This window comes from Anomaloglossus baeobatrachus, chromosome 8, assembly GCF_048569485.1.
Source record: "Anomaloglossus baeobatrachus isolate aAnoBae1 chromosome 8, aAnoBae1.hap1, whole genome shotgun sequence".
NCBI classification, from domain to species: domain Eukaryota; kingdom Metazoa; phylum Chordata; class Amphibia; order Anura; family Aromobatidae; genus Anomaloglossus; species Anomaloglossus baeobatrachus.
In genome coordinates this window covers 176,392,762-176,419,717 of record NC_134360.1, presented here as the reverse complement: position 1 = coordinate 176,419,717, position 26,956 = coordinate 176,392,762, and the positions used below count along the sequence as shown (strand labels likewise).

At 47.7% G+C, this 26,956-nt stretch overlaps 1 protein-coding gene across 4 annotated transcripts in view; it reads left to right on the top strand.

The window, feature by feature from the left end:
* The window catches only part of SUCO (SUN domain containing ossification factor), a 155,998-nt gene extending 131,249 nt beyond the window's left edge, over positions 1–24,749 (top strand). For all 4 annotated transcript variants that reach the window (XM_075322227.1, XM_075322228.1, XM_075322229.1 and 1 more), the window contains 2 exons: positions 21,029–21,084; positions 22,425–24,749. In XM_075322227.1, coding sequence (XP_075178342.1) covers positions 21,029–21,084; positions 22,425–22,868 — 500 coding nt within the window. In that variant the 3' untranslated portion in view covers positions 22,869–24,749. The remainder of the gene's footprint in view (positions 1–21,028; positions 21,085–22,424) is intronic.
* Positions 24,750–26,956: the final 2,207 nt, after the last annotated feature.

Genomic DNA, 26,956 nt, shown 5'->3' with positions numbered 1-26,956 from the left:
TTCGGAACATAAGACTCACTTTTTCCCCCCAAATGTTGGGGGGAAGTAGGGGGTGCGTCTTATGGTCTGAATATAGGGCTGCGGCCGGGAATGAGGGTGCTGGGGTGGAGCGGGTCATCGGCGGCACGAGCAGGCTGTAGCAGCCTGCTGTGACCACGTGGGCCTGCTCATTACATATGCACGCCCATCATCCCACCCATTTCTCAGCGCTGAAGCCAGCGCTGACAGGTGGGTGGAATGATGGGCGGGGGGTGCGCGCATATTAAACAGCCGGCCGTGATCACCCCTGCAACTACAGCCTGGAGTGATCATGTGCGGCTGTATTCACTGCCCCCCCATGCACTATCAGTGCGGGGGGCAGTGAATAAGTACGGTACACTCATCCGTCACCGTTCCCCTGCAGCACCGCGATCTCATCCTGTCTGCCGGCCAGCTGATCTGTGTAGTGAGCGGTGAGCACAGAGATGACGTCATCCCTGTGCGCGCTCCCCACACACACCAGCTGGCAGACAGGAGGACATCGCGATGCTGCAGGGGAACGGCTCCACACAGGTTAGCGCCGGGGGCAGTGAATCAGTACACTCACCCGTCACCATTCCCCTGCAGCACTGCGATCTCCTGTCTGCCGGTCAGCTGATCTGTGTAGCAAGCGGTGAGCACAGCGATGACGTCATCACTGTGCGCACTTCTAGTCACGCAGGTCAGCTGACCGGAAGACAGGAGGAGATCGAGGGGCTGCAGGGGAACGGTGACTGCTCCACACAGGTCAGCAGTGCTGCTGCCGCCACAGACTGGGGGAGGAGCGATGCTGCAGGGAGCGAGGAAAGGTGAGTATAAATTTTTTTTTTTTTTTTGAGTGATACAGGATACATGCCATATAGCAGGATGGATGGGGCCATATAGCAGGATGGATGGGGCCATATAGCAGGATGGATGGGGCCATATAGCAGGATGGATGCAGGCTATGGGCATATGGCAGTATATAGCAGCATGGGGTACCTTAGCAGAAAATTTGGGGATATTACCCCCATAACAGTGTCAGCAGCAGATCCTCGCCCCATAAGTGTGTCATGACCACATTTTTTGCTTAAAATTTTATTTTCCTATTTTCCTCCTCTAAAACCAGGGTGCGTCTTATGGTCAGATGTGTCTTATAGTCTGAAAAATACGGTAAATAACATGGGGCACTTGGTTTAATGCTATTTTTATCAAAAAAAGCATAAGCCATCCCACTGTGACATTGTGCACGCAGGACAATCCTAGCCTGTCTCTAATATTGAGGTTGGCAACTACTTTTTACATTGATGGCTTATCCTTAGGATAGGTAATCAATATCTGATTACTCGAGGTCTGATACCCCACACCTCTGCCGATCATCTGTTCTTGGTCCCGGTGGCGGTAGCAGTGGCCTGGAAATGCTCCGTTTTGGAGCGGGCCCTTCAAATTATAGCGGCTGGGTGCTGCACATCTGCCTCCTATTGATTGGAATGGGAGGAGGATGTGCAGTATCCTGCCGCTATCAGAAGACTGGGCAGCTCCAGAACTGAACATTTCCTGCTGCCACCGCCGGTATTGAGAAAGCTGATCATCCAGGAGTCAGTCGCCAGCCGATCAGACATTGATGACCTATCCTAAGGGTAGGCCATCAATGTAATCCCTTTTTAAAACTTAAAAGGGATTTTCTCACAAAATTTAAATTTGAAGTTCATTTAAATCAATAATCTTGAAATAATAATTTCCACAATTCAATGTGTTTAAAAAAAAAAAATAATGTTCCTGTGCTGGGATAATCTTATATTTGTGTTTCTGTTATGTACTGTGTAATAGCTGTGTCTGACCGTACAGTGACATGGTCTCATCATGCCACTTCTTCTGAGCAGGAGAGGACGCAAACGAGCGAACACAGAGATTACAGTATGGTATCGCAGCTGATTCTTTTTGTGAGGTAAAACATTTCCCTGTATGTTTTTAAAAAATGTTTTACCTTTTTAAAGAATGATTAGTGATCCCATGCTGTGCTATCTCTATACTCTCCTTTGTGTCCTCCCCGGCCCAGGAGATGTGGTATGATCAGACCATGTCCCTGTATGGTCAATTACAAGCAAAAGGTTTTAGTACCGTGTTAGCCAGTTGAAAATGATTGATTGCTCTCAGTGAGAAACAAAATTAAAATTTTGTAGTTGTGATACTACCTTTTAATGGCTAACTAAAATAAAATATGTTATAAAGCAAGCTTTCAAGACATCTCAGGTTTCTTCCTCAGGCATGGAGGAATAGACCTGAGACCATTTCAATATGATCGCTTGCACAGTGCTCCTTGGGATGTTTAACGTTTTGGAAATCCCTTTGTAACCAAATCCGTCAAAACAGCAGTCCTCAATGTAGAGGGAGGCCACTTGAATATATGGTGTATGAAGCAAAATTAAGAGGCTAAAATATAACTTTTAATCCTAATACTCTTAAAAACCTAGATTAGGTAACGGCCTAATCTAACGGTAACGTAGGCCTATAGATGTATAACAAAATAAGCAAAAAAATAAAACAAAAAACAAATATTGAGTAGATTATTTAACCCAAGGGGACAGTGGTCCACATAGTGAGCACTAAAAAATAATAAAAAAAACCTCAATATAAACAACCAAGGTACTATATATTGGTCCTCAGTGGAGGAACTTCCAATATGTACAAGTACTTTAGATGAGAATAAATAGGAACAATCTCACCCATATTATGTAGCTTGGGGTGCATCAGGGTTTCCTCCATGTGGGTCCTTCTATTTTCATGTCATCACTGACCCTAAACATCCCTAGGGAAACTAGCTTTGCCAGTTACCCCACAAGCTTCTGCCCTAACTAGGGCTGACCACATCTAACACTCACTTGATACCCCTATACCGTTCCTAGCCTCGTCCCGACGTGTTTCATCGTTTAGGAATCATCAGGGGACTCTGGTAGAGGTCAGAGGTCCTATGCCCAAGCTCCCAAAAGACAGTGGAACCAGAGCAAAAATGTTGGAGGGTATATAAACAGAATAAGACCAATCAGAGTTGAATCTAATCAGAAAACTCACCAGTGATGAATCAAGAGCACAGGTGGATCCATATCAGAAATAATGCACAATCAATTAAAGTACAATTACGTGGATGGACCCCTCCATGTGTCAAACCGCATGGTCTGTGAGACGCAAACAGCGTGTGTTCCATGTAGCGCTCTGTCCGGTGAAAGTATACATGCCCGGATCTCCCATAGCAATAAACCGGAAGTGCATCACGCTAGAGGCGGAGCATTTTCCTGCAGTACTGCGCAATCTCCAGCTTTGGAGCGCAGATGTCTGCGTTCCATTCCCAGACCAGAAATGATGTAGGTGGTGGGAGTGACAAATAAATAACGTCACGGATCTAAAGAGCTGTGTTTTGCTATTAGAGCTGGATCGTCCCTGCTGAGGAACACAGGCAGGCACATAAGGGAGAGAACTCCCACGGCCACTAAACTCCCATGTCCTGGATCGAATCCAGGTCACTATGCCATCCACCCACAAACAGTGGAGCATCTATCAGTTCACACATCTCAAATAGGTCACCACATCAAATTATTTTCAAATACTATATAAAGCGTTACACAGAGTGGGTATACTGTGCATTAATAAACTCCTCATGGATCCACCTGGTTATGGTCCCCACCGTCTTTCTGATGACCATGTTTACAATTGTGTTTAATGCGATTTATATTCCATCATATACTCTTAAGAAATAGTTCTATCATAACCAAGCGTTACAAAGGTATACAAATATATACAGATATGTCAGAGGACACAGTAATTCGTTATCTATCCATGTTAGTAATCAGTGCTTTTAAATACATATTACATCAAGATAAAGTGCATTCTATTTAAGTATTATCAAGGACTATATGGTCAAAAAATCGCAAGAATACGACAAGAGAAAGGAGAACAAAGCGATCAAAGAGCCCAATCATGCAAAAATAAGGTATCAAAAATTGATTCACACATTTATTACAATGAATACAAGTGTTTTTAAGTACTTTAAGGGACTGCAATGCATCATAATTAGATCCAGAAAAACGGAACTGTAGATATTGTTCACAATTGTGTACACATTGATTTGCTATAAATGTATCTATATTGCTGTGCTAGTAAACGCTGTGTCTTTCAATTTGTTAGAGCACACGTGGCAGACCAGATTAGCAAAACATGCTTTTTCCAATGTCAGTCATACGATAGGTACAAGAGAAGGGGAAGGGGGCGTAATTGCCATATTCCACCATTGCATGACCAACACAAAACAGTTACTTATAACATAAACCACTAGGGGTCACTGTTGCGCTTTTAAACAAATAAATAAAGCGTCCTGCCTGCCACATGGATCCAAACCACACACATGCACATTGAAAAGGGGAATCAATCAATATAGGTACACAATTGAATACCGGTGCTGTCACTTTCCCACATATACCAGCGCAATTAAACTGTGCAATATATAGCATTCCCACATATAGCAGCACAATAGCCAGTTACCGTTTACAGTTTCACACCCGATACGTGTTTCAATGTTCTTCCTCAAGGGGTGTGTCATATTGACCGGAGAGGGGGTTTAAATACCACCCCCATACAATCACTGCATAGCACCAATGATGACGCATATGCTGTCAGTGATCTGCCGACGCGAGGCTGGCCACCGCGTCACGGATTACCTGACTCAGGACACCACGTGGCCCAAGACAGGGGAGCCGAAAAGATACAGTGAACCAGACAAGCGTCGGCACACATGACAGCCATGCGTTCAGGTGTGCGGAAATTTCTATGAGCATATATCAATTCTAAGAAAGAGGGAAAGGGTAATATCCATATTTAAAAAATTTTTATACATAAATAATGAATTAGTACATGAATAAACGATCTTATAAATAAAGAGGACTCCATTACATACATATTGCATCGGGGATACGTGTCAATAAATGGCCATACTTTGATACGCTATGAAAGTGGGTATGATGTCAAAGAACTCCACACAGTTTTATCAAACCCGCATGTGTTTTTATAATATTGTTGTTTCTTCGGCGCTCCATTGGGAGACCCAGACGATTGGTGTATAGCTACTGCCTCCGGAGGCCACACAAAGCATTACACTAAAAAGTGTAAGGCCCCTCCCCTTCTGGCTATACACCCCCAGTGGGATCACTGGCTCACCAGTTTTCTGCTTTGTGCGAAGGAGGTCAGACATCCACGCATAGCTCCACTGTTTTTAGTCAGCAGCAGCTGCTGACTATGTCGGATGGAAGAAAAGTGGGCCCATATGGGGCCCCCAGCATGCTCCCTTCTCACCCCACTTTTGTCGGGTGTTTGTTAAGGTTGAGGTACCCATTGCGGGTACGGAGGCTGGAGCCCACATGCTGTTTTCCTTCCCCATCCCCCTGAGGGCTCTGAGGGAAGTGGGATCTTACCGGTCTCCAGGCACTGAGACCGGGCTCCATCCACAGACCCAGAGAACCTGCTGGATATGGAGCTGAGTATCGTCAGGGACAGGCCCTGCTACATTAAGGTACTCTGTGTCCCCGGGCAAGCGCGCACACACACACCAGCATTGCTGGGAGTGTTAGTGCGCCGGGGGTAACAGCGCGGTGCGCTCGTGCTTTTATTCACTGCAGCTTAGCTGAGTGAATTTATGTATTGGGAACTGCCGCGCCGGCCGCTGCTGGGTGTTTTTTACATTGTGGCGCGGCTGGGACTTGTGGTGCGCCGGGGACTTCCGCGCTGGCCGTGCACATGGACGGCCGCGCTTATTACTCGAGTCCCCGGCTTTGCGGCCTAGTTTTCGTTTCGTTCCCGCCTCCAGCCCTGCCAGTCAGGGGAGAGGCGGGACGCTGTACAGACAGTCAGCACAGAGGGCTGGAGTCTGCTTTGCATTCTCCAGCCCCCTTCACTGGACACAGTGGGACGCCAGTTTCCCGCTCTTGTCTGGGGCACGCCCACGGCCCGCCCCTCGTCACACGAGCTGGAGAAGGACGCCGGCAGCCATTCCTGCACGCAGTCCGAGATGGGGAACGGAGACATGCTCTGGGCAACCAACACAGGGCTCTGGCGACCACATACCCGCGTTATAGGCGGGCGGTAAGCAGCACCTGAAGTGCTGACCCCACTAAATACCGAAGTGTCCATTTGTATTTGATGCTTGTATGCTATACACTGCACTGTAGGTCGCTATCTTTGGCTATATGCCCTCCTAGATGGCGAGATAACAGCAGCAAAAAAGCAAGGGTGCTAAGGCACAGGTTTTCTAGGCTGCTTGTATTGCATGTGCTGAAGTGTTCATTTGTACTTATGCTTGTATGTTATACATTGCACTGTACGGTCGCTACTCTTGGCTATATTCTCCTAGAGGGCTGGACAACAGCAGCAAAAAAGCATGGGTGCCAAGGCACAGGCTTTATAGGCTGCTTGTATTGCAGGTGCTGAAGTGTTCATTTGTACTGATGCTTGTATGCTATACATTGCACTGTACGGTCGCTACTCTGGGCTATATTCTCCTAGATGGCTGGACAACAGCAGCAAAAAAGCAAGAGTGCCAAGGCACAGGCTTTCTATGCTGCTTGTATTGCATGTGCTGAAGTGTTTATGCTTGTATGCTATACATTGCAGGGATGGATTGAATACAGCAGCAAAAAAGCAACAAGGCTTCCTATGCTGTTTTTCCCGCATGTGATACTGTTCCACCGGCAGGTTCCACTGACCCCCATTGTGTGCAAGCTCCCCTGTAGCACTTGGTCAGCCGGGGTCTCTACTAGAGGTGGCCAAAGGAACCATCCGTGAACCCTGTCCAGGGACAGGGACGGAGTTGCAGTTTCGGCTGATGGATTGTCATGGGATAGAGATTTTGCAGTCCAGACAGGCCATGGGCAATCTTGATTAATGCTCCCTGGCCACCCTCATCTGGAACGTAATCAGTGCTCCGGGGGGGTCCCAGGCATTCCAGGGTGAAGGCTCTGACACGGACGGCAGTCCCAGACAGCCTAAGCTAGCAAGGTCCCAGCAGGAGGACTCTCTGTATGATGAGGCAGACGTAGCTGATCAGGGCTTTGGTCCTGACACCGCTCTCAATCCGGATACACCGGATGGTGACGCCATAGTGAATGATCTTATAGCGTCCATCAATGGAATGTTGGATATTTCTCCCTCAGCTCCCCCATTGGAGGAGTCAGCTTCACAGCAGGAGAAATCCTTTTTCAGTACTCATGCGTATATTGCGTATTTTTCTGGCGCTGACTTCAGAGAAGCAGTTCAGAAACACCACGCTTACCAGATAAGCGTTTTCTCCAAACGTTTTAAGGATACACGTTATTCCTTTCACCTGACGTGGTAAAGCGCTAGACCCAGGGTCCAAAGGTGGATCCCCCAATCTCCAGGCTTGCGGCTAGATCCATAGTTGCAGTGAAGATGGGACTTCACTTAAAGATGCCATTGACAGACAGATGGACCTCTGGTTGAAATCTGTCTGTGAAGCTATCAGCGTGTCGGTTGCTCCGGCATTCGCAGCCGTATGGGCACTCTAACCTATTTCAGCTGCGCTTGCGCAGCTGGTCTTGAGCACATGTACATCTGTGCCGCAGGTGGTGTCCTTAACCTCGCAATGTCTGCATTGCGACTTACCCTAGTAATGCTGTCCTGGAGGGACAGTCGAGGTTGGTCCTTCCCAGGCTCGGGCAGGTCCCAATTGTCCTCGTCCAAAAGGGCTCAAAAGGCTCAGAGGGGCTCAGATTCCGGCCGGGCTCAATCACGCCCAAGGAAGGCAGCAGGAGGAACCGCTACCAAGGCGGTCTCCTCATGACTGTCAGCTCTCTCTCTCCGCATCCGCGGTTGGTGGCAGAATCTCCCGCTTGGGGACATTTAACTGCCACAGGTCACAGACCGGTGGGTGAGAGACATTTTGTCTCACGTGTACAGGATAGAGCTCTGTTCTCGTCCTCCGACGCGATTCTTCAGCACTTCCCCCCCTCCCCCCACCGAGCCGTTGCTCTTCTGCAGGCAGAAGAAGTGGTAATCCCTGTTCCTCTTCAGGAACAAGACACGGTTTTTTTCCTCCAATCTGATTGGGGTGCCAAAAAAGGGGTGGCTCTTTCCGTTCCGTTCTGGACCTAACACTGCTCACCAAGCACGTGAAGGCCAGGCGTTTCCGGATGTAACCCTCCGCTCCGTCATTGCCTCAATGTCGCAAGGAGATTTCCTAGCATCAATAGACATCAGGATGCTTATCTCCACGTGCCGATTGCTCCAGAGCACCAGCGTTTGCTACGTTTTCGTTATTGAAGACGAGCATCTTCAGTGCGTAGCCCTGCCCTTCGGTCTGGCGACAGCCCTACGGGTTTTCACCAAGTTCAGGGCAGCAGTGGGAGCAGTCCTGCACTCTCAGGGTCACTCTGTGATCCTTACTGGGACGATCCACTTGTCAAGGCACCCTCTCAAGAGGCATGCCAACGCAGCCTGAACGTGGCGCTGGAGACTCTCCAGAGGTTCGGGTGGATCATCAACTTTTCAAGGTTACATCGGGCACCGACCCAATCGCCGACATATCTGGGCATGGAGTTTCGCACTTTCTCAGCGGTAGTGAAGCTTCCGCTGGACAAGCAGCGTTCACTACAGACGGGGGTGCAGTCTCTCCTTCAAGGCCAGTCACACCCCTTAAGACGTCTCATGCAGAGGCAGTCACTTTCGCGCAGTTTCATCTGCGTCCACTTCAATGGGACATGCTTTGCCAATGGGTTGGGGAGTCGACGTCCCTAGACAGGAACGTTTCCCTTCTCAGACGGTCAAGGAGTCCATCCTTCAGATCAATGTTCTGGAAATCTGGGCAGTGTATCTTGCCCTGCAAGCCTTCCAGCAGTGGCTGGAAGGAAAACAGATCCGAATTCAGTCGGACAATTCCACAGCGGTGGCAGACATCGCCCACCAAGGCGGAACACGCATCGCCAAGCCTACCAGGCAATCCGGCGGATTCTGATGTGGGTGGGGGACAGAGCATCCACCATATCCGCAGTTCACATCCCGGGCGTAGGAAATTGGGAAGCAGACTTCCTCAGTCGCCTGGGTATGGACGCAGGGGAATGGCCTCTGCACCCAGAATGGTGTCAGGAAATCTGTAGCCGCTGGGGGATGCCGGACGTCGACCTAATGGCGTCTCGGCACAACAACAAGGTCCCGATTTTCATGGCGCGGTCTCACGAGCAAAGTGCTCTGGCGGCAGGCGCCCTAGTTCAGGATTGGTCGCAGTTCCAGCTACCCTATGTGTTCTACCTCTGGCACTGTTGCCCAGAGTACTACGCAAGCTTAGCTCCGCTTGCCGCCGCGCCATCCTCGTCGTCCCAGACTGGCCGAGGAGGTCGTGGTTCCCGGATCTGTGGCATCTCACGGTCGGCCAACCGTGGGCACCCTCAGACCGGCCAGACTTACTGTCCCAAGGGCCGTTTTTTTCCACTGAATTCTACGGCCCTGATCCTGACTGTGTGGCCATCGAGTCCGAGATCCTAGCGTCTTCAGGATTATCTCAAGTCGTCATTGCCACCATGAGACGGGCTAGGAAGCTGACGTCTGCCAAAATCTACCACAAGACGTGGAAGATATTCTTCTCTTAGCGCTCTGCTCAGGGAGTGTCTCCCTGGACATTTGCATTGCCTACTTTTCCTTCCTTCCTGCAATCTGGTTTGGGAAAAGGTTTGTCGCTCGGCTCCCTTAACGGACGAGTCCCAGCGCTGTCTGTATTCTTTCAGATTCGCATAGTACGACTTCCTCAGGTACGCACGTTCCTGCAGGGGGTTGGTCGCATTGTCCCTCCGTACAAGAGGCCGTTAGACCCATGGGATCTGCACAGGGTACTTATTGCTCTCCAGGAGCCGCCCTTGGGGCCTCTGAGGGTTGTTTTTTCACTTTCTCGACTGTCACAGAAAGTGGCTTTTTTGGTAACGGTCACGTCTCTTCAGAGAGTGTCCGAGCTAGCAGCGCGGTCATCCAAAGCTCCTTTCCTGGTGTTTCACCAAGACAAGGTAGTGCTGCGCCTGATTCTGGGGTTTCTCCCTAAGGTGGTATCCCCCTTTCATCTCAGTCAGGATATCTCCTTACCTTCCTTTTTGTCCTCATCCAGTTCATCGATATGAATTGGATTTGCATTTGTTGGATCTGATGAGAGCGCTCAGAATCTACTTTTCCCGCACGGCGCCCCTGCGCCGCTCGGATGCACTCTTTATACTTGTCGCTGGTCAGAGCAAAGGGTCGCAGGCTTCCAAAGCCACCCTGGCTCGATGGATCAAGGAACCAATTCTTGAAGCCTACCGTTCTGCTGAGCTTCCGGTTCCATCAGGGCTGAAGGCCCATTCTACCAGAGCCGTGGGTGCGTCCTGGGCATTACGACACCAGGCTACGGCTCAACAGGTGTGCCAGGCAGCTACCTGGTCGAGTCTGCACACTTTCACCAAACATTATCAGGTGCATACCTATGCTTCGGCGGACGCCAGCCTAGGTAGAAGAGTCCTGCAGGCGGCAGTTGCCTCCCCGTAGGGGAGGGCTGTCTTTGCAGCTCTAACATGAGGTATTTCTTTACCCACCCAGGGACAGCTTTTGGACGTCCCAATCGTCTGGGTCTCCCAATGGAGCGCCGAAGAAGAAGGGAATTTTGTTACTTACCGTAAATTCCTTTTCTTCTAGCTCCTATTGGGAGACCCAGCACCCGCCCTGTTGTCCTTCGGGATTTTTGGGTTGGTTTTTCGGGTCCACATGTTGTTCATGTTGAATGGTTTTCAGTTCTCCGATGTTACTTCGGAGTGAATTTGTTTAAACCAGTTATTGGCTTTCCTCCTTCTTGCTTTTGCACTAAAACTGGTGAGCCAGTGATCCCACTGGGGGTGTATAGCCAGAAGGGGAGGGGCCTTACACTTTTTAGTGTAATGCTTTGTGTGGCCTCCGGAGGCAGTAGCTATACACCAATCGTCTGGGTCTCCCAATAGGAGCTAGAAGAAAAGGAATTTACGGTAAGTAACAAAATTCCCTTCATTTCCACACTTCTACCATCCTACAAGTTGTATTAAAAAGAATCTTCCAATTAAATGTTCATATGCAACATATATCCTATATATCCCGCAATTGCTATTTCTGTCAAAAAAAACCATTATTTATAACACTAACAATACACTTATCGCCGCACTGCATATATTTCAGAAGAATCTTTCGTATACTGATCTAGTGCAACCACAATATATTGGTTGTCTCCCATCCACATGTTAACAGGTCCAATGCTGCTTAGCATTCTTCAAATGGCCTCTGTATTTATCTGTATACATCATAGGATAACTCCAAGGTATAGATTGGTCACATATTTCCGATTTACTGATTTTTTTTTTTTTTTTTTTTTTTTTTTTTGTACATTCCTCCAAAGAAACGAGTCCCTCCTTATAGATTCAAATGTACATATCCATTGAGCTACAAAGATAAAAATGGTCAATTAGACAAAAGTTAACTACCATGCTTAAAATGATGCAAAGGCATATATTTATGTTTACAAATATCCGACACATTCGCCGGCCAGATGGATACACAGTACCCAATGTGTGTATCCATCTGGCCTCAATTTTGTACCTGTATTGATTGATTCCCTCTCCAAAAACGCATAGTGTAATTTAGATCCATGTGGCAGGCAGGACGCTTTATTTCTTTAAAAGCGCAACAGTGACCCCTAGTGGTCTATGTTATAAGTAACTGTTTCTTCGGCGCTCCATTGGGAGACCCAGACGATTGGGGTGTATAGCACTGCCTCCGGAGGCCACACAAAGCATTACACTAAAAAGTGTAAGGCCCCTCCCCTTCTGGCTATACACCCCCAGTGGGATCACTGGCTCACCAGTTTTCTGCTTTGTGCGAAGGAGGTCAGACATCCACGCATAGCTCCACTGTTTAGTCAGCAGCAGCTGCTGACTATATCGGATGGAAGAAAAGAGGGCCCATACTAGGGCCCCCAGCATGCTCCCTTCTCACCCCACTTTATGTCGGCGGTGTTTGTTAAGGTTGAGGTACCCATTGCGGGTACGGAGGCTGGAGCCCACATGCTGCTTTCCTTCCCCATCCCCCTGAGGGGCTCTGAGGAAGTGGGATCTTACCGGCCCCCAAGCCCTGAGGCCGGGCTCCATCCACAGACCCATGGAACCTGATGGATGCGGAGCTGGGTACCGTTCAGGGACAAGGCCCTGCGACATTAAGGTACTCTGTGTCCCCGTATGTACAGGCACGCACACCCCAGGCTTGCTGGGTGTGCTAGTGCGCCGGGGACAGTAGCGCTGAGCGCTGGGGTTATAGTCACTACAGTTGTCTGAGTGACTTTATGTGTTGGGGGACTGCCGCGCCGACCGCCAGAGCGGCGGCGCGGCTGCGACTTGTAGTGCGCCGGGGACTTAGCGACGGCCGTGCTTTTACGACGGCGTCGCTTATAAATTTAGTCCCCGGCTTCTGCGGCCTTGCTCCGTTTCGTTCCCGCCCCCACCCTGTCACTCAGGGCAAGGGAGAGACTCTGTACGATTCATCAGCGCCGAGGGCTGGAGTCTTATTTACATGCTCCAGCCCTCTCACTGAGCACAGTGGGACGCAGGCTTCCCGCTCTTTGTCTGCACACGCCCAGGGCCCGCCCCTCTCCATAGGACGCCGGCAGCCATTACTACATGCGGTCTGGCTGGAGAATGGACACAGGCTCTGGGGGACCCAGACAGGGGATTTCTGGCGACCACACACCCGCGTTAAGCGGGCGGTAAGCAGCACTTAAGTGCTGGCTCCACTAGTGCCGCAGTGTTATATTTGTGTACTTTTCTCTGTACCATATATATAGATATATTGCACTGTAAGGTCGCTTCTTGGCTGTATACCCCAATTGCTCTGAGGAGAAGGCAACATGTCATCTGCAAAACGCAAGGGTGCCAAGACACAGGCTGTGAGCGCTGCTTGTGCCGCTTGTGGGGCTGATCTACCGACAGGTTACAATGACCCCCATTGTGTGCAATGTTCGGTCCCTGTGCCACTTCGTCAGCCGGAGTCTATGGTGGTGGTGGCCCAGGCAGAGACACCTGTGAACCCTGTCCCGGTGACGGGGACAGAGTTTGCAGTTTTTGCTGACAGGATGTCTGTCACTATGACAAAAATCCTAGAGACCTTGCAGGCCAGGCCAGTTACTCAGTCCATGGACACTGCTGCGGCAGTGTTCCCCGGTCCCCCTCAGTTGGAGTTAATCCGGGCTTCAAGGGGGTCCCAGGCATCTCAGCCTGACGGCTCTGATTCAGATGACAGTCCCAGGCAGCCTAAGCGTGCTCGCTGGGAGAGACCCTCCACGTCATCACGCGGATCAGGGTCTCAGCGAGAAGAGTCTCTACATGATGAGACAGAGGAGGGGGATCAGGAGTCTAATCCTGAAACCGCTCTCAATCTGGATACTCCTGATGGTGACGCCATGGTAAATGACCTTATAGGGGCCATCAATAGTCTATTGGAAATTTCTCCCCCTGCCCCTTCTGCAGAGGAGGCAGCGGCACAGCAGGAGAAGTTCCATTTCAGGTATCCCAAGCCTAAACTGAGTACTTTTCTGGACCACGCTGACTTCAGAGATTCAGTCCAGAAACACCATGCTTACCCAGATAAGCGTTTCTCCAAACGTCTTAAAGATACACGTTATCCCTTTCCCCCTGACGTGGTCAAACGCTGGACCCAGTGTCCAAAGGTGGACCCCCCAATCTCCAGGATTGCAGCTAGATCCATAGTTGCAGTGGAAGATGGGGCTTCACTTAAAGATGCCAATGACAGACAGATGGACCTTTTGGTTAAAGTCTGTCTATGAAGCTATCGGCGCGTCGTTTGCTCCAGCATTCGCGGCCGTGTGGGCACTCCAAGCTATTTCAGCTGGCCTGGCACAGGTGGACTCTATCATATGTCCAGCAGTGCCGCGAGTTGCGTCCCTAACCTCGCAAATGTCTGCGTTTGCGACTTACGCTATCAACGCTGTCCTAGACTCTACAAGCCGTACCTCAATTGCGTCTGCCAACTCTGTTGTCTTGCGCAGAGCCTTGTGGTTAAAGGAATGGAAAGCGGATTCTGCTTCCAAAAAGTGTTTAACCAGCTTGACACTATCTGTAGATAGACTGTTTGGTGAACAATTGGCTGAAATCATTAAGCAATCCAAGGGTAAGGACTCCTCCTTACCCCAGCCCAGATCAAGCAAACCTCAACAGAGGAAGTGGCAGTCGAGGTTTCGGTCCTTTCGAGGCTCCAGCAAGACACAATTCTCCTCGTCCAAAGGGACTCAGAAGGAGCAAAGGAGCTCAGATTCCTGGCGGGCTCATTCACGCCCCAAGAAGGCAACCGGAGGAACCGCTTCCAAGGCGGCTACCTCATGACTTTCGGCCTCATCCCTCCGCATCCTCGGTCGGTGGCAGGCTCTCCCGCTTTTGCGACATTTGGCTGCCACAGGTCAAAGACCGGTGGGTAACAGACATTTTGTCTCACGGGTACAGGATAGAGTTCAGTTCTCGTCCTCCGCCTCGGTTCTTCAGAACCTCCCCACATCCCGACCGAGCAGATGCCCTTCTGCAAGCGGTGTGCTCACTAAAAGCAGAAGGAGTGGTGATCCCTGTTCCTCTGCAGGAACAAGGGCAAGGTTTTTACTCCAATCTCTTCGTGGTTCCAAAAAAGGACGGCTCGTTCCGTCCTGTTCTGGACCTAAAGCTCCTCAACAAGCATGTGAACGCCAGGCGGTTCCGGATGGAATCCCTCCGCTCCGTCATTGCCTCAATGTCTCAAGGAGATTTTCTTGCATCAATAGACATCAAGGATGCTTATCTCCACGTGCCGATTGCTACAGAGCACCAACGTTTTCTACGTTTCGTGATAGGAGACGACCATCTCCAGTTCATAGCTCTGCCATTCGGTCTGGCGACAGCCCCACGGGTTTTCACCAAGGTCATGGCGGCAGTGGTAGCAGTCTTGCATTCTCAGGGACATTCGGTGATCCCTTACTTAGACGATCTACTTGTCAAAGCACCCTCTCAAGAGGCATGCCAACACAGCCTGAATGTTGCGCTGGAGACTCTCCAGACTTTCGGGTGGATCATCAACTTTTCAAAGTCCAACCTGGCACCGACTCAATCACTAACGTATCTTGGCATGGAGTTTCATACTCTCTCAGCGATAGTGAAGCTTCCGCTGGACAAGCAGCGGTCACTACAGACAGGGGTGCAGTCTCTCCTGCAGGGTCAGTCGTACCCTTTAAGGCGCCTCATGCACTTCCTTGGGAAGATGGTGGCAGCAATGGAGGCAGTCCCGTTCGCGCAGTTTCATCTGCGCCCACTTCAATGGGACATTCTCCGCCAATGGGACGGGAAGACAACTTCCCTGGACAGGAAAGTCTCCCTTTCTCAGGCGGCCAAGGACTCTCTGCAATGGTGGCTTCTTCCCACCTCATTATCACAGGGAAGATCATTCCTGCCCCCATCCTGGGCAGTGGTCACGACAGACGCGAGTCTGTCAGGGTGGGGAGCAGTTTTTCTCCACCACAGGGCTCAAGGGACGTGGACTCAGCAGGAGTCCACACTTCAGATCAATGTTCTGGAAATCAGGGCAGTGTATCTGGCCCTATTAGCCTTCCAGCAGTGGCTGGAAGGAAAGCAGATCCGAATTCAGTCGGACAACTCCACAGCGGTGGCATACATCAACCACCAAGGAGGGACACGCAGTCCGCAAGCCTTCCAGGAAGTCAGGCGGATTCTGATGTGGGTGGAGGAAAGAGCATCCACCATATCAGCAGTTCACATCCCGGGCGTAGAAAACTGGGAAGCAGACTTCCTCAGTCGCCAGGGCATGGACGCAGGGGAATGGTCCCTTCACCCGGACGTGTTTCAGGAAATCTGCCGCCGCTGGGGGGTGCCGAACGTCGACCTAATTGGCGTCTCGGCACAACAACAAGGTCCCGTCCTTCATAGCGCGGTCTCGTGATCAAAAAGCTCTAGCGGCAGACGCCTTAGTGCAAGATTGGTCGCAGTTCCGGCTCCCTTATGTGTTTCCACCTCTGGCACTCCTGCCGAGAGTGTTACGCAAGATCAGATCCGATTGCGGCCGCGTCATACTCGTCGCCCCAGACTGGCCGAGGAGGTCGTGGTACCCGGATCTGTGGCATCTCACGGTCGGCCAACCGTGGGCACTACCAGACCGTCCAGACTTACTGTCCCAAGGGCCGTTTTTCCATCGGAATTCTGCGGCCCTGAACGTGGCCATTGAGTCCTGGATCCTAGCGTCTTCAGGCTTACCCCAAGGGGTCGTGGCCACCATGAGACAGGCTAGGAAGTCCACTTCTGCTAAGATCTACCACAGGACGTGGAAGATTTTCTTATCCTGGTGCTCTGCACAAGGAGTATCCCCCTGGCCATTCGCGTTACCTGTCTTCCTTTCCTTCCTGCAATCTGGGTTGGAAAAGGGCTTGTCGCTCGGCTCCCTTAAAGGGCAAGTCTCGGCGCTATCCGTGTTTTTTCAGAAGCGTCTAGCGCGACTTTCTAAGGTGCGCACGTTCTTGCAGGGGGTGTGTCATATCGTACCTCCGTACAGGCGGCCGTTAGATCCGTGGGATCTAAACAAGGTCCTTGTTGCTCTCCAGAAGCCGCCTTTCGAGCCCCTGAGGGATGTGTCACTTTCTCGACTCTCACAGAAAGTGGCATTTCTGGTAGCGGTCACGTCTCTTCGGAGAGTGTCTGAACTAGCAGCGCTATCATGCAAAGCTCCTTTCCTGGTGTTCCACCAGGACAAGGTAGTGCTCCGCCCCATTCAGGAGTTTCTCCCTAAGGTGGTATCCTCTTTTCACCTTAATCAGGATATCTCCTTGCCTTCCTTTTATCCGTATGCAGTTCATCGGTATGAAAAGGATCTACATTTGTTGGATCTGGTGAGAGCACTCAGAATCTACATTTCCCGCACGGCGCCCCTGCGCCGTTCGGATGCACTCTTTGTCCTTGTCGCTGGTAAGCGCAAAGGGTCGCAGGCTTCTAAGGCCACCCTGGCTCGATGGATCAAAGAACCAATTCTTGAAGCCTACCGTTCTGCTGGGCTTCCGGTTCCATCAGGGCTGAAGGCCCATTCTACCAGAGCCGTGGGTGCGTCCTGGGCATTACGACACCAGGCTACGGCTCAACAGGTGTGCCAGGCAGCTACCTGGTCGAGTCTGCACACTTTCACCAAACATTATCAGGTGCATACCTATGCTTCGGCGGACGCCAGCCTAGGTAGAAGAGTCCTGCAGGCGGCAGTTGCCTCCCCGTAGGGGAGGGCTGTCTTCGCAGCTCTAACATGAGGTATTTCTTTACCCACCCAGGGACAGCTTTTGGACGTCCCAATCGTCTGGGTCTCCCAATGGAGCGCCGAAGAAGAAGGGAATTTTGTTACTTACCGTAAATTCCTTTTCTTCTAGCTCCTATTGGGAGACCCAGCACCCGCCCTGTTGTCCTTCGGGATTTTTGGTTGTTTTCGGGTACACATGTTGTTCATGTTGAACGGTTTTCAGTTCTCCGACGTTACTTCGGAGTGAATTTGTTTAAACCAGTTCTTGGCTTTCCTCCTTCTTGCTTTTGCACTAAAACTGGTGAGCCAGTGATCCCACTGGGGGTGTATAGCCAGAAGGGGAGGGGCCTTACACTTTTTAGTGTAATGCTTTGTGTGGCCTCCGGAGGCAGTGCTATACACCCCAATCGTCTGGGTCTCCCAATAGGAGCTAGAAGAAAAGGAATTTACGGTAAGTAACAAAATTCCCTTCTTTGTGTCGGTCATGCAATGGTGGAATCTGGCAATTACGCCCTCTTCCCCCTTCTCTTGCACCTATCGTATGACTAACATTGGAAAAAAACATGTTTGCTAATCTGGTCTGCCACGTGTGCTCTAATATAAATTGAAAGACAGTGTTTACTAGCACAGCAATATAGATACATTTATAGCAAGTCAATGTGTACACAATTGTGAACAATATCTACAGTTCCGTTTTTATGGATCTAATTATGATGCATTGTAGTTGTCCCTAAAAACACTTAAACACTTGTATTCATTGTAATGTGTGATAATAAAATCAATTTTTGATACAACCTTAGTTTTGCATGATTGGGCTCTTTGATCGCTTTGTTCTCCTTTCTCTTGCCGTGTTATCTATCCATCCAGAACTATATAGGTTACGATTTTCATATAAATAAAGGCAAGGCTATCTTTGGCTAGTAATTCTCCCTCCGGTTTTAAATAAAACTTGCAAATTGGAGATGTTTGTTCAGTCCTCGTGGAGATAGGGTACCCAGGGTGAAGATCAATTTGGTCTCCTGTTGAAGTATCCACTTGTCCCAGTTACCTCCCCTTTTTGGTCTCGGGACTACGTCAATACCCATAAAACGAACCACTGTACCACCATGTTTTGTCCAGATGTGCGTGGCTAGTGGTTTGTCTCTTTTGTACTCGATATCTCCGAGGTGATCTCCCACCCTGCGTCTAAATTCGCGAATGGTTTTGCCTACATACTGTAGGCCGCAGGTGCAGGTGGCTTTATAGATCACTCCTTAAGTTCGACAATTGATAAAATGGCGTATTTAGAAGTTCTTATCAAGCACATTGCTTCTGAAGCTTTTCCTGACCTCCAGATGGGGGCATGCTATGCATTTAGAGCATTTATAGCAGCCCTTCACCTCTCTGGATAACCAATTTGTCTCTTGGCGTGTTTCAAAATGGCTATGTACTAGCCTATCTCCAAGAGATTTCCCTTTCTTGTAGGTAATCAGTGGTCGTTTGGGAAGAGAAGGTCCCACATCCTTGTCCATTAATAGAATGGGCCAATGGCACTCAAGGACTTTGCAGACTTCAGTAGCTCCGTTGTTAAATGTCGTAATGAACCGAGAGATGCCATCTTGGTTGGACTGCCTCGCTCGGTCCACCAGTAGTTCCGTTCTAGTGACACTCTTTGCCTCTTTATAGGCTCTCTTGAGTATCTCCCTGGGATAACCTCTCTCTCTAAATCTGTCAAGGAGTTCTCTCGATTGACTCTTGAAAACCCATTTGTCCGAACAGTTCCTTCAGCCATCCCTTCCATCTGAGGAAGGGGATCCCCAAAGGACAGTTCCTCCGGAACCGGAGGAACTGTCCACAGTCCGCGCACATATCAGCTGTTTTTAACAGCTGCCATGTGTGCCTGCATGTTACGAGTGGAATCGCATTCCACCCACAACATGAACCCCTTACATCTCGCTGCCAAAGTCTGGCAGCGAGATGTATATACGCGCGGTCATAATTTTTACTTACCGCCGCCCCCACCGGAAGTCACGTGAGTGATCACGTGACTTTCGATGGTAGCACAGGGTCATGTGATGACGCCTGCAGCTATGACAAATCACTTTAGTTTTCACTCTGCCCGGAGCCAAATGAATCAGGAAGTGACCGGATCTGCTGTTTACAGCTCTGTAGCTGAGATCTGCAGATAGTGCAGAGCGATCGGATTGCTGATCGCTATAGCCCGCTAGGGGGACTAGTAAAATTAAAAATGTTAAAAAAAAGTTTTTTAAAAAATCCTTAAAGTTCAAATCACCCCCCTTTCACCCCATTGAAAATTAAAGGGTTAAAAAAAATAAATATACACATTTGGTATCGCCGCATTCAGAAACGCCTGATCTATCAAAATATAAAATCAATCTGATCAGTAAACGGCGTAGTGGCAAAATTTTTTTTACGCAAAATGCAATAACAGGCTATCAAAATGTAGCATCTGCGCAAAAATGGTACCATTAGAAACGTCAGCTTGAGACGCAAAAAAATAAGCAATCACTGAGCCATAGATCCAGAAAAATAAGAACGCTACGGGTTTTGGAAAATGGCGCAAAACGTACGCCACTTTTATTGGACAAGCTTGTGAATTTTTTTTAACCCCTTTAGATACAAGTAAACCTATACATGTTTAGTGTCTACAAACTCGCACCGACCTCAGGCATCATACCCACACATCAGTTTTACCATATAGTGAACACTCTGAATAAAACATCCCAAAACCTATTGTGCCATCACTTTTTTCCACACACAATTTTTTTTGCTGTTTTCCAGTACACCATATGGTAAAACTTATGATTTCATTTTAAAAGTACAACTTGTGCCGCAAAAAACAAGCCCTCATATGGCAAGATTGATGGGGGGAAAAAAAAAGTTGCGGCTCTCGGAAGAAGGGGAGCAAAAAAAAAAAAACACGGAAAGTGCCCGGGGGCTGAAGGGGTTAATGTGTAAACTGTCAGATAAACTTTAAGGCAGACCTCCAGTTAAACACAACACAACTTTCCGTCTCTATACACGCACACAGATTTTAATTGAATATGTTGATCTTAATTTTTTTTACTTTGCGCTTTTAACTTCAGAATATTTCAGTAAGGTGACTGGAATCAGCCGCTGCGTCCTAGAATTCATGTCCAGGGTTATAGATCAAGGCTTCCAATGCCAGGGGCAAGAGCATGACTCTACATTAGTGTTGTAAGATGCATTGGCCACTTGGCCCACCGGAAACTGTATTTTAGGGATTTCCCCCGGAGAATCTCACTGTGCCAACATCTTATCCTCTCTGCCAAGGTGCAAGCAAAGATTATCCAGATTGTAGCCATGTTTTCTATTAAGGAGACGTTCACCTGTCCTCTCCTTTCTTGTGATATGTCTGTTTTGCGCCAAAGTTGATTCCTTGCAAAACTTGTGAACAAGAGAGTGGAGGATAAATTGTAGGAATTATGTGAGATATAAATGTTGTTGTTAATAATAAATATTATTAATAATGCCACCAGGGCAGTTTTATTATTTTTATTATTATTATTATTATTATTATTATTATTATTATTATTATTATTATTGAACTGCCCTGGTGGCATTATTATGTGGGTACAACTTAGGTAGATAATGCCAACAGCAGGAATACTATACATGTACATTGGCTATTATTAAAATATACTTTTCTTTCCAGTGGATCCAGAAGATTTGTACATTGTGGAGCCATTGAAATTTTCTCCAGAGAAAAAGGTAAGATTTGTTTCTCATTACATCTAGTTTTAAAATAGATTGAAATGTGGATGTTTGGGCTGATCATACTGACGACCTATTCTCTGGATCAAGTGAAGTCCTTTAATTAGACTGACAATTATTGAAGATCAGCACCGGTTTATAAGGTCATTAATATTCTATACCTGGACAACCCCTTTTAACCACATTGTCCTGCATTTAAAGGGAACCAACCACCAGTATTTTGCTATATGAAGTAAAGGCAGTGCCATGCTGGCACTAGTACACTGAATCCAGGCATACCTGCTGTAGAAAGGTCAGATGCTTGATTGCTGAAAGATCTTTAATCAAAGTCACAGAAATGCACTGCACCTTTTGGTCCTTTGTGGATTGGATCCTCCGTGTAATCCCTCCTCCTACGTCCCCTATGGCATGCCCTCTTTTCTTTATTTACATTTTGCGCCACCATTGCTGCTGTTGACGACACATGCGTATTTCTACAGTAATGATGTCTTCATTAAAACGTCGCCGGACTCCGCACATGCGCATATTGCTATCTCCAGCACCATTTTATTGACGACCCTGTAGAGAAGACTGAGTGTCAGATGCGTGTGTGTAGATGTAAAAAAAAAAAATCTGCTCACGTGCCAGTGTCGCTCAGTCTTTTCCAGTGTCGTCAATAAAATGGCGCCGGAGATCATGGTACACACATGCGCGGACTGCAGCACCATTTTAATGAAGACCTAATTACTGTGGCAATGCGCATGCGCCGCCAACAGGAGCAATGGCCATGCAGCACAAAAAGGGGAAATATACACAGAGACCCAACCCACAAAGACCTGCACTGCTCCACACGTCAAAGGTGCAGTGCATTTCTGGAACTTTTTGATTAAAGATATTTCCGCAATCAAGCATCCGATCTTTATATAACAGGTATGCCTGGATTCAGTATCTTACTGACTATATGGCACTGCCTTTACTTCATAGAGCACAATCCTGGTAGTTGGTTCCCTTTTAAAGCATTTTAATGACATTTTGTCTGTTGTATGGTCGCTCCTCTTTCCACCTCCAGATGGCAGCAGAGATCTGTTAGTTTTCTCTGCCTAGTATTAACCAAAAAAGGGTAATAATTCAATTCCGATCCCCGGCGCTGCGTCTGTGCTCGTGCTCGTTGTTCCTCTTCCCATTACGACATGCTTTCCACTCTCTCACATAGAATTTCTCACGATCTCCAACAGCAGTAAATGATTTTTGACCTTCACAATAAGAAAATGTGTTTTTATTTGGCTGTTTTACTTATTGGTCTGTCTGTTTTGTTTTTTTTGTTTTTTTTTTTTATACTTTTCCACTTTGATTTCCAGAAAAAGCGCTGCAAGTACAAAACGGAGAAGATCGAGACAATTAAACCAATGGATCCATTAAAAGCACTTCCAAATGGGGACATAAAAACCAAGAAAGATTTTACAAACCAGAGAGACTTCTCAAATATGGGTGAGGTGTATCACTCTTCTTACAAGGGGCCACCTTCCGAGGGCAGCTCAGAGACCTCTTCCCAGTCCGAGGAGTCCTACTTTTGTGGCATCACAGCCTGTTCAGCCCTTTGTAATGGACAACCCCAAAAGACTAAGACTGAAAAAAGAGCAATCAAGCGCAGGCGCTCAAAACTTCAGGACCAAGGAAAGTTCATTAAAAGCTTAATACAGACTAAGTCCGGGTCCATGCCAAGTCTGCATGACCTCATCAAAACCAATAAAGACTTGACTGTCGGTACGTTTGGGGTTACAACAGTTTCTGGTCGCCTCTAATCATCACAGGGTCCCCCATCTATGGGGTTTTTTTACTGACCGGTACTACGCAGAGGAAGCTCCAGCTAAATATTTAAGGGTTACATGCACAACATGCGTTGGGCTGGTCTTCAAGAACTTGGATCATCTCCTATTCCTGGACATTTTTTGGGCAAGGAATTGAGCATATTCTCCATTCTTGAAATGTTTCACTAGGATAACATTTTTTTTCACAGTTTAATAACTGGGGGAAAGAACATTTAATACCCAGATTGTTGGGTTTAACTTGAGCTCAAGTTGTTGTGTCCTACTCCCCGATGTCGTTCCCGTACTTGCACCTTTCCATATTTATGTGCCTTCTGTCTATTTATAATGCCACTGGAGGTAAAAAAACAAAAAAAAGCACCAAGTGTGAATGCGTGATTTAGGTTTTTAGAGAACACATTTAAAGTTTTTTTGTTATTGTTGTTTTTTTGTTCCTTTTTGCCGCTTTCTGGAGTTTAACACTATAAAAAAAAATACAAGGCGTCCTACAGCCAAACCATTCCTTCAGATGTGTTGGAGGCAAAACCGTGAACCAGTAATCTGTACTTGGGGTAGAGGATATGAAAGGGCTAAAAGCCGCATGGCTACGGGAAAGCCTCCAAATAGAGCCTGATGCCATGACGTTATTGTCCGGTGTCTACTCTCCACCAGTGTTAATAGAAGGGTTGTGCCATCAGGCGTCATGCACACACATCATCGTTCAGGGTGCACAGATTCCACAGGGAGCACAAACTACTGATCGCTCTGTTTTTATTCTGGTTTCCACTGTAGGGTATGATACGTTGTTCTTCACACCACCGACTCCCCTCTAGGGTACGCTCACGTGTGACAGGTACAACGCAAATTTTCCCATCCGGATTTACTCTGCAAATTGGATATAATTTTAATCAAATCTTATCCTTGGGCTATAAAGCAATACAATTGATATGTGGCGCAGACTTTAATTCCATAGTGTGACAACTAGTGAAATATTCGTGTCAAAATATTCGTACCAAATACAGACTGCTATTCCAGTATTGGTCATGAATAACGAACCTAATGCAAGTCAATGGTGAACCCCAGCATTTTTCTGGGAAATCTTCAAGAAAAATACTCAGCTTCACGATTTTGACTTTCAGTAGGTTCGTTATTTGTGACAAATACTGGACTAGTACTACGAATTTGGCATGCATAAATTCACCCATCTCTAGTGACAACCATATTCTTGGGACTTTCGCCCTGTGCAGTGCATGCGGCAAATCGGCACCAAACCCCGCAATCTGTCACAAGTGGTCAGTACCCTAAAGGACGCTTGTCGAAATCAACTTTTTTTTAACATAGACAGTGAGGGTTTTTTTAATTACTGTTATTTGAGTTGTCCACTACTAGACAACCCGTTTTGTTGGTGGTCCAGGGATGTGGGAGAAAAAAAAATCTCACGTCTGAACTGCAGAGCCTCTCCGTACTCATCACTACTTCTCCCACTATCATCATCCAAGAGGTGCATCGTGTGAATGCTGTAGACAGTCAGCAACCACTGATCAACTGCAGTGCCAAAAGAGAAGGAGACTCCAAATTGGGTGTGGAGGAACGGCGCCAGTCTGGCAGTATTGAGATACTGGTTTGGAGAAGCTTCGCCAGTCCGGCAGTATTGACATACTTGTTTGGAGATATGGCGCCAGTCTGGCAGTATTGAGATACTGGTTTGGAGAAGCTTCGCCAGTCTGGCAGTATTGAGATACTGGTTTGGAGATATGGCGCCAGTCCGGCAGTATTGAGATACTGGTTTGGAGATATGGCGCCAGTCCAGCAGTATTGAGATACTGGTTTGGAGATATGGCGCCAGTCCGGCAGTATTGAGATACTTGTTTGGAGATATGGCGCCAGTCCAGCAGTATTAAGATACTGGTTTGGAGATATGGCGCCAGTCCAGCAGTATTGAGATACTGGTTTGGAGATATGGCGCCAGTCCGGCAGTATTGAGATACTGGTTTGGAGATATGGCGCCAGTCCGGCAGTATTGATACTGGTTTGGAGATATGGCGCCAGTCCGGCAGTATTGAGATACTTGTTTGGAGAAGCTGTTCCAGTCCGGCAGTATTGAGATACTTGTTTGGAGATATGGCGCCAGTCTGGCAGTATTGAGATACTGGTTTGGAGAAGCTTCGCCAGTCTGGCAGTATTGAGATACTGGTTTGGAGATATGGCGCCAGTCCGGCAGTATTGAGATACTGGTTTGGAGATATGGCGCCAGTCCGGCAGTATTGAGATACTGGTTTGGAGATATGGCGCCAGTCCAGCAGTATTGAGATACTGGTTTGGAGATATGGCGCCAGTCCGGCAGTATTGAGATACTTGTTTGGAGATATGGCGCCAGTCCAGCAGTATTGAGATACTGGTTTGGAGATATGGCGCCAGTCCGGCAGTATTGAGATACTTGTTTGGAGATATGGCGCCAGTCCGGCAGTATTGAGATACTTGTTTGGAGATATGGCGCCAGTCCGGCAGTATTGAGATACTTGTTTGGAGATATGGCGCCAGTCCGGCAGTATTGAGATACTGGTTTGGAGATATGGCGCCAGTCCGGCAGTATTGAGATACTTGTTTGGAGAAGCTGTTCCAGTCCGGCAGTATTGAGATACTTGTTTGGAGATATGGCGCCAGTCTGGCAGTATTGAGATACTGGTTTGGAGAAGCTTCGCCAGTCTGGCAGTATTGAGATACTGGTTTGGAGATATGGCGCCAGTCCGGCAGTATTGAGATACTTGTTTGGAGATATGGCGCCAGTCCAGCAGTATTGAGATACTGGTTTGGAGATATGGCGCCAGTCCGGCAGTATTGAGATACTGGTTTGGAGATATGGCGCCAGTCCGGCAGTATTGAGATACTGGTTTGGAGATATGGCGCCAGTCCGGCAGTATTGAGATACTTGTTTGGAGATATGGCGCCAGTCCGGCAGTATTGAGATACTTGTTTGGAGATATGGCGCCAGTCCGGCAGTATTGAGATACTGGTTTGGAGATATGGCGCCAGTCCGGCAGTATTGAGATACTTGTTTGGAGAAGCTGTTCCAGTCCGGCAGTATTGAGATACTTGTTTGGAGATATGGCGCCAGTCTGGCAGTATTGAGATACTGGTTTGGAGAAGCTTCGCCAGTCTGGCAGTATTGAGATACTGGTTTGGAGATATGGCGCCAGTCCGGCAGTATTGAGATACTTGTTTGGAGATATGGCGCCAGTCCGGCAGTATTGAGATACTTGTTTGTTTTGTTTTTTTTATTTCCCGGGCTCATTAATAGGCAGTCTGTCTAATTGTGGACTTCTCAATTGAGGATTAGCGATGAGCCATGTTTTTGTTTTTACTACTTTTTGGCTTTGGTTACACCATGTATATACGACCACTGTACTTTGACACTGTTCTTGTTTTGTTTTTTATAATTGGGTTAATAACAATGTTGACCTGCTTGGAAAAGCGCTCCTCTAAGACCCGTGCTGCATAGGGTGCAAAGAGACTGAAATGCGTGAGGTGGAGTAAACTTTGTATTTATTTTGCCAAAAAAAGTTTTTGTACCAAGATAAGTCACTCGAGTCCCCCGTCTGTACAAGAAGCGGTGCCTAATTAGATCTGCAGAATTTATTTATTTATTTTTAATAAAGGCAATTTGGAAAAACTGACCTGTAATCTGAAAGGTTCATAGTTTTTAGTTTAGTCGACTTTTGGGATTTTAGCAACAATTTTGGAATAATACAAAACATTTTGCCTGATTTATACAGGTTTTAATACAGCAGACGTCAAATGGATGATCAAATCTTTAGATCCTGAACTCTGGAAGGATCATGGTCAGAAAAATATACGGGAAAGATAAAATGTTACAGATCCAGAATGATTCTGGCTTAAAAAAAAAAAAGTTGAGAAGTGCCATAAATATTTGGGTCATCGTGTCCTCATACATTGGATGCTTTTATATGTTGGTGGCTTGTAGTTAGTTGATTTTGCCCCCTTTTTTTTTTTTTTTTTTTTTTTTGATTATACGATTATCAATATTGCTGTTTTTAGCTCCATTTTAGACCAAACATAGCTTTATT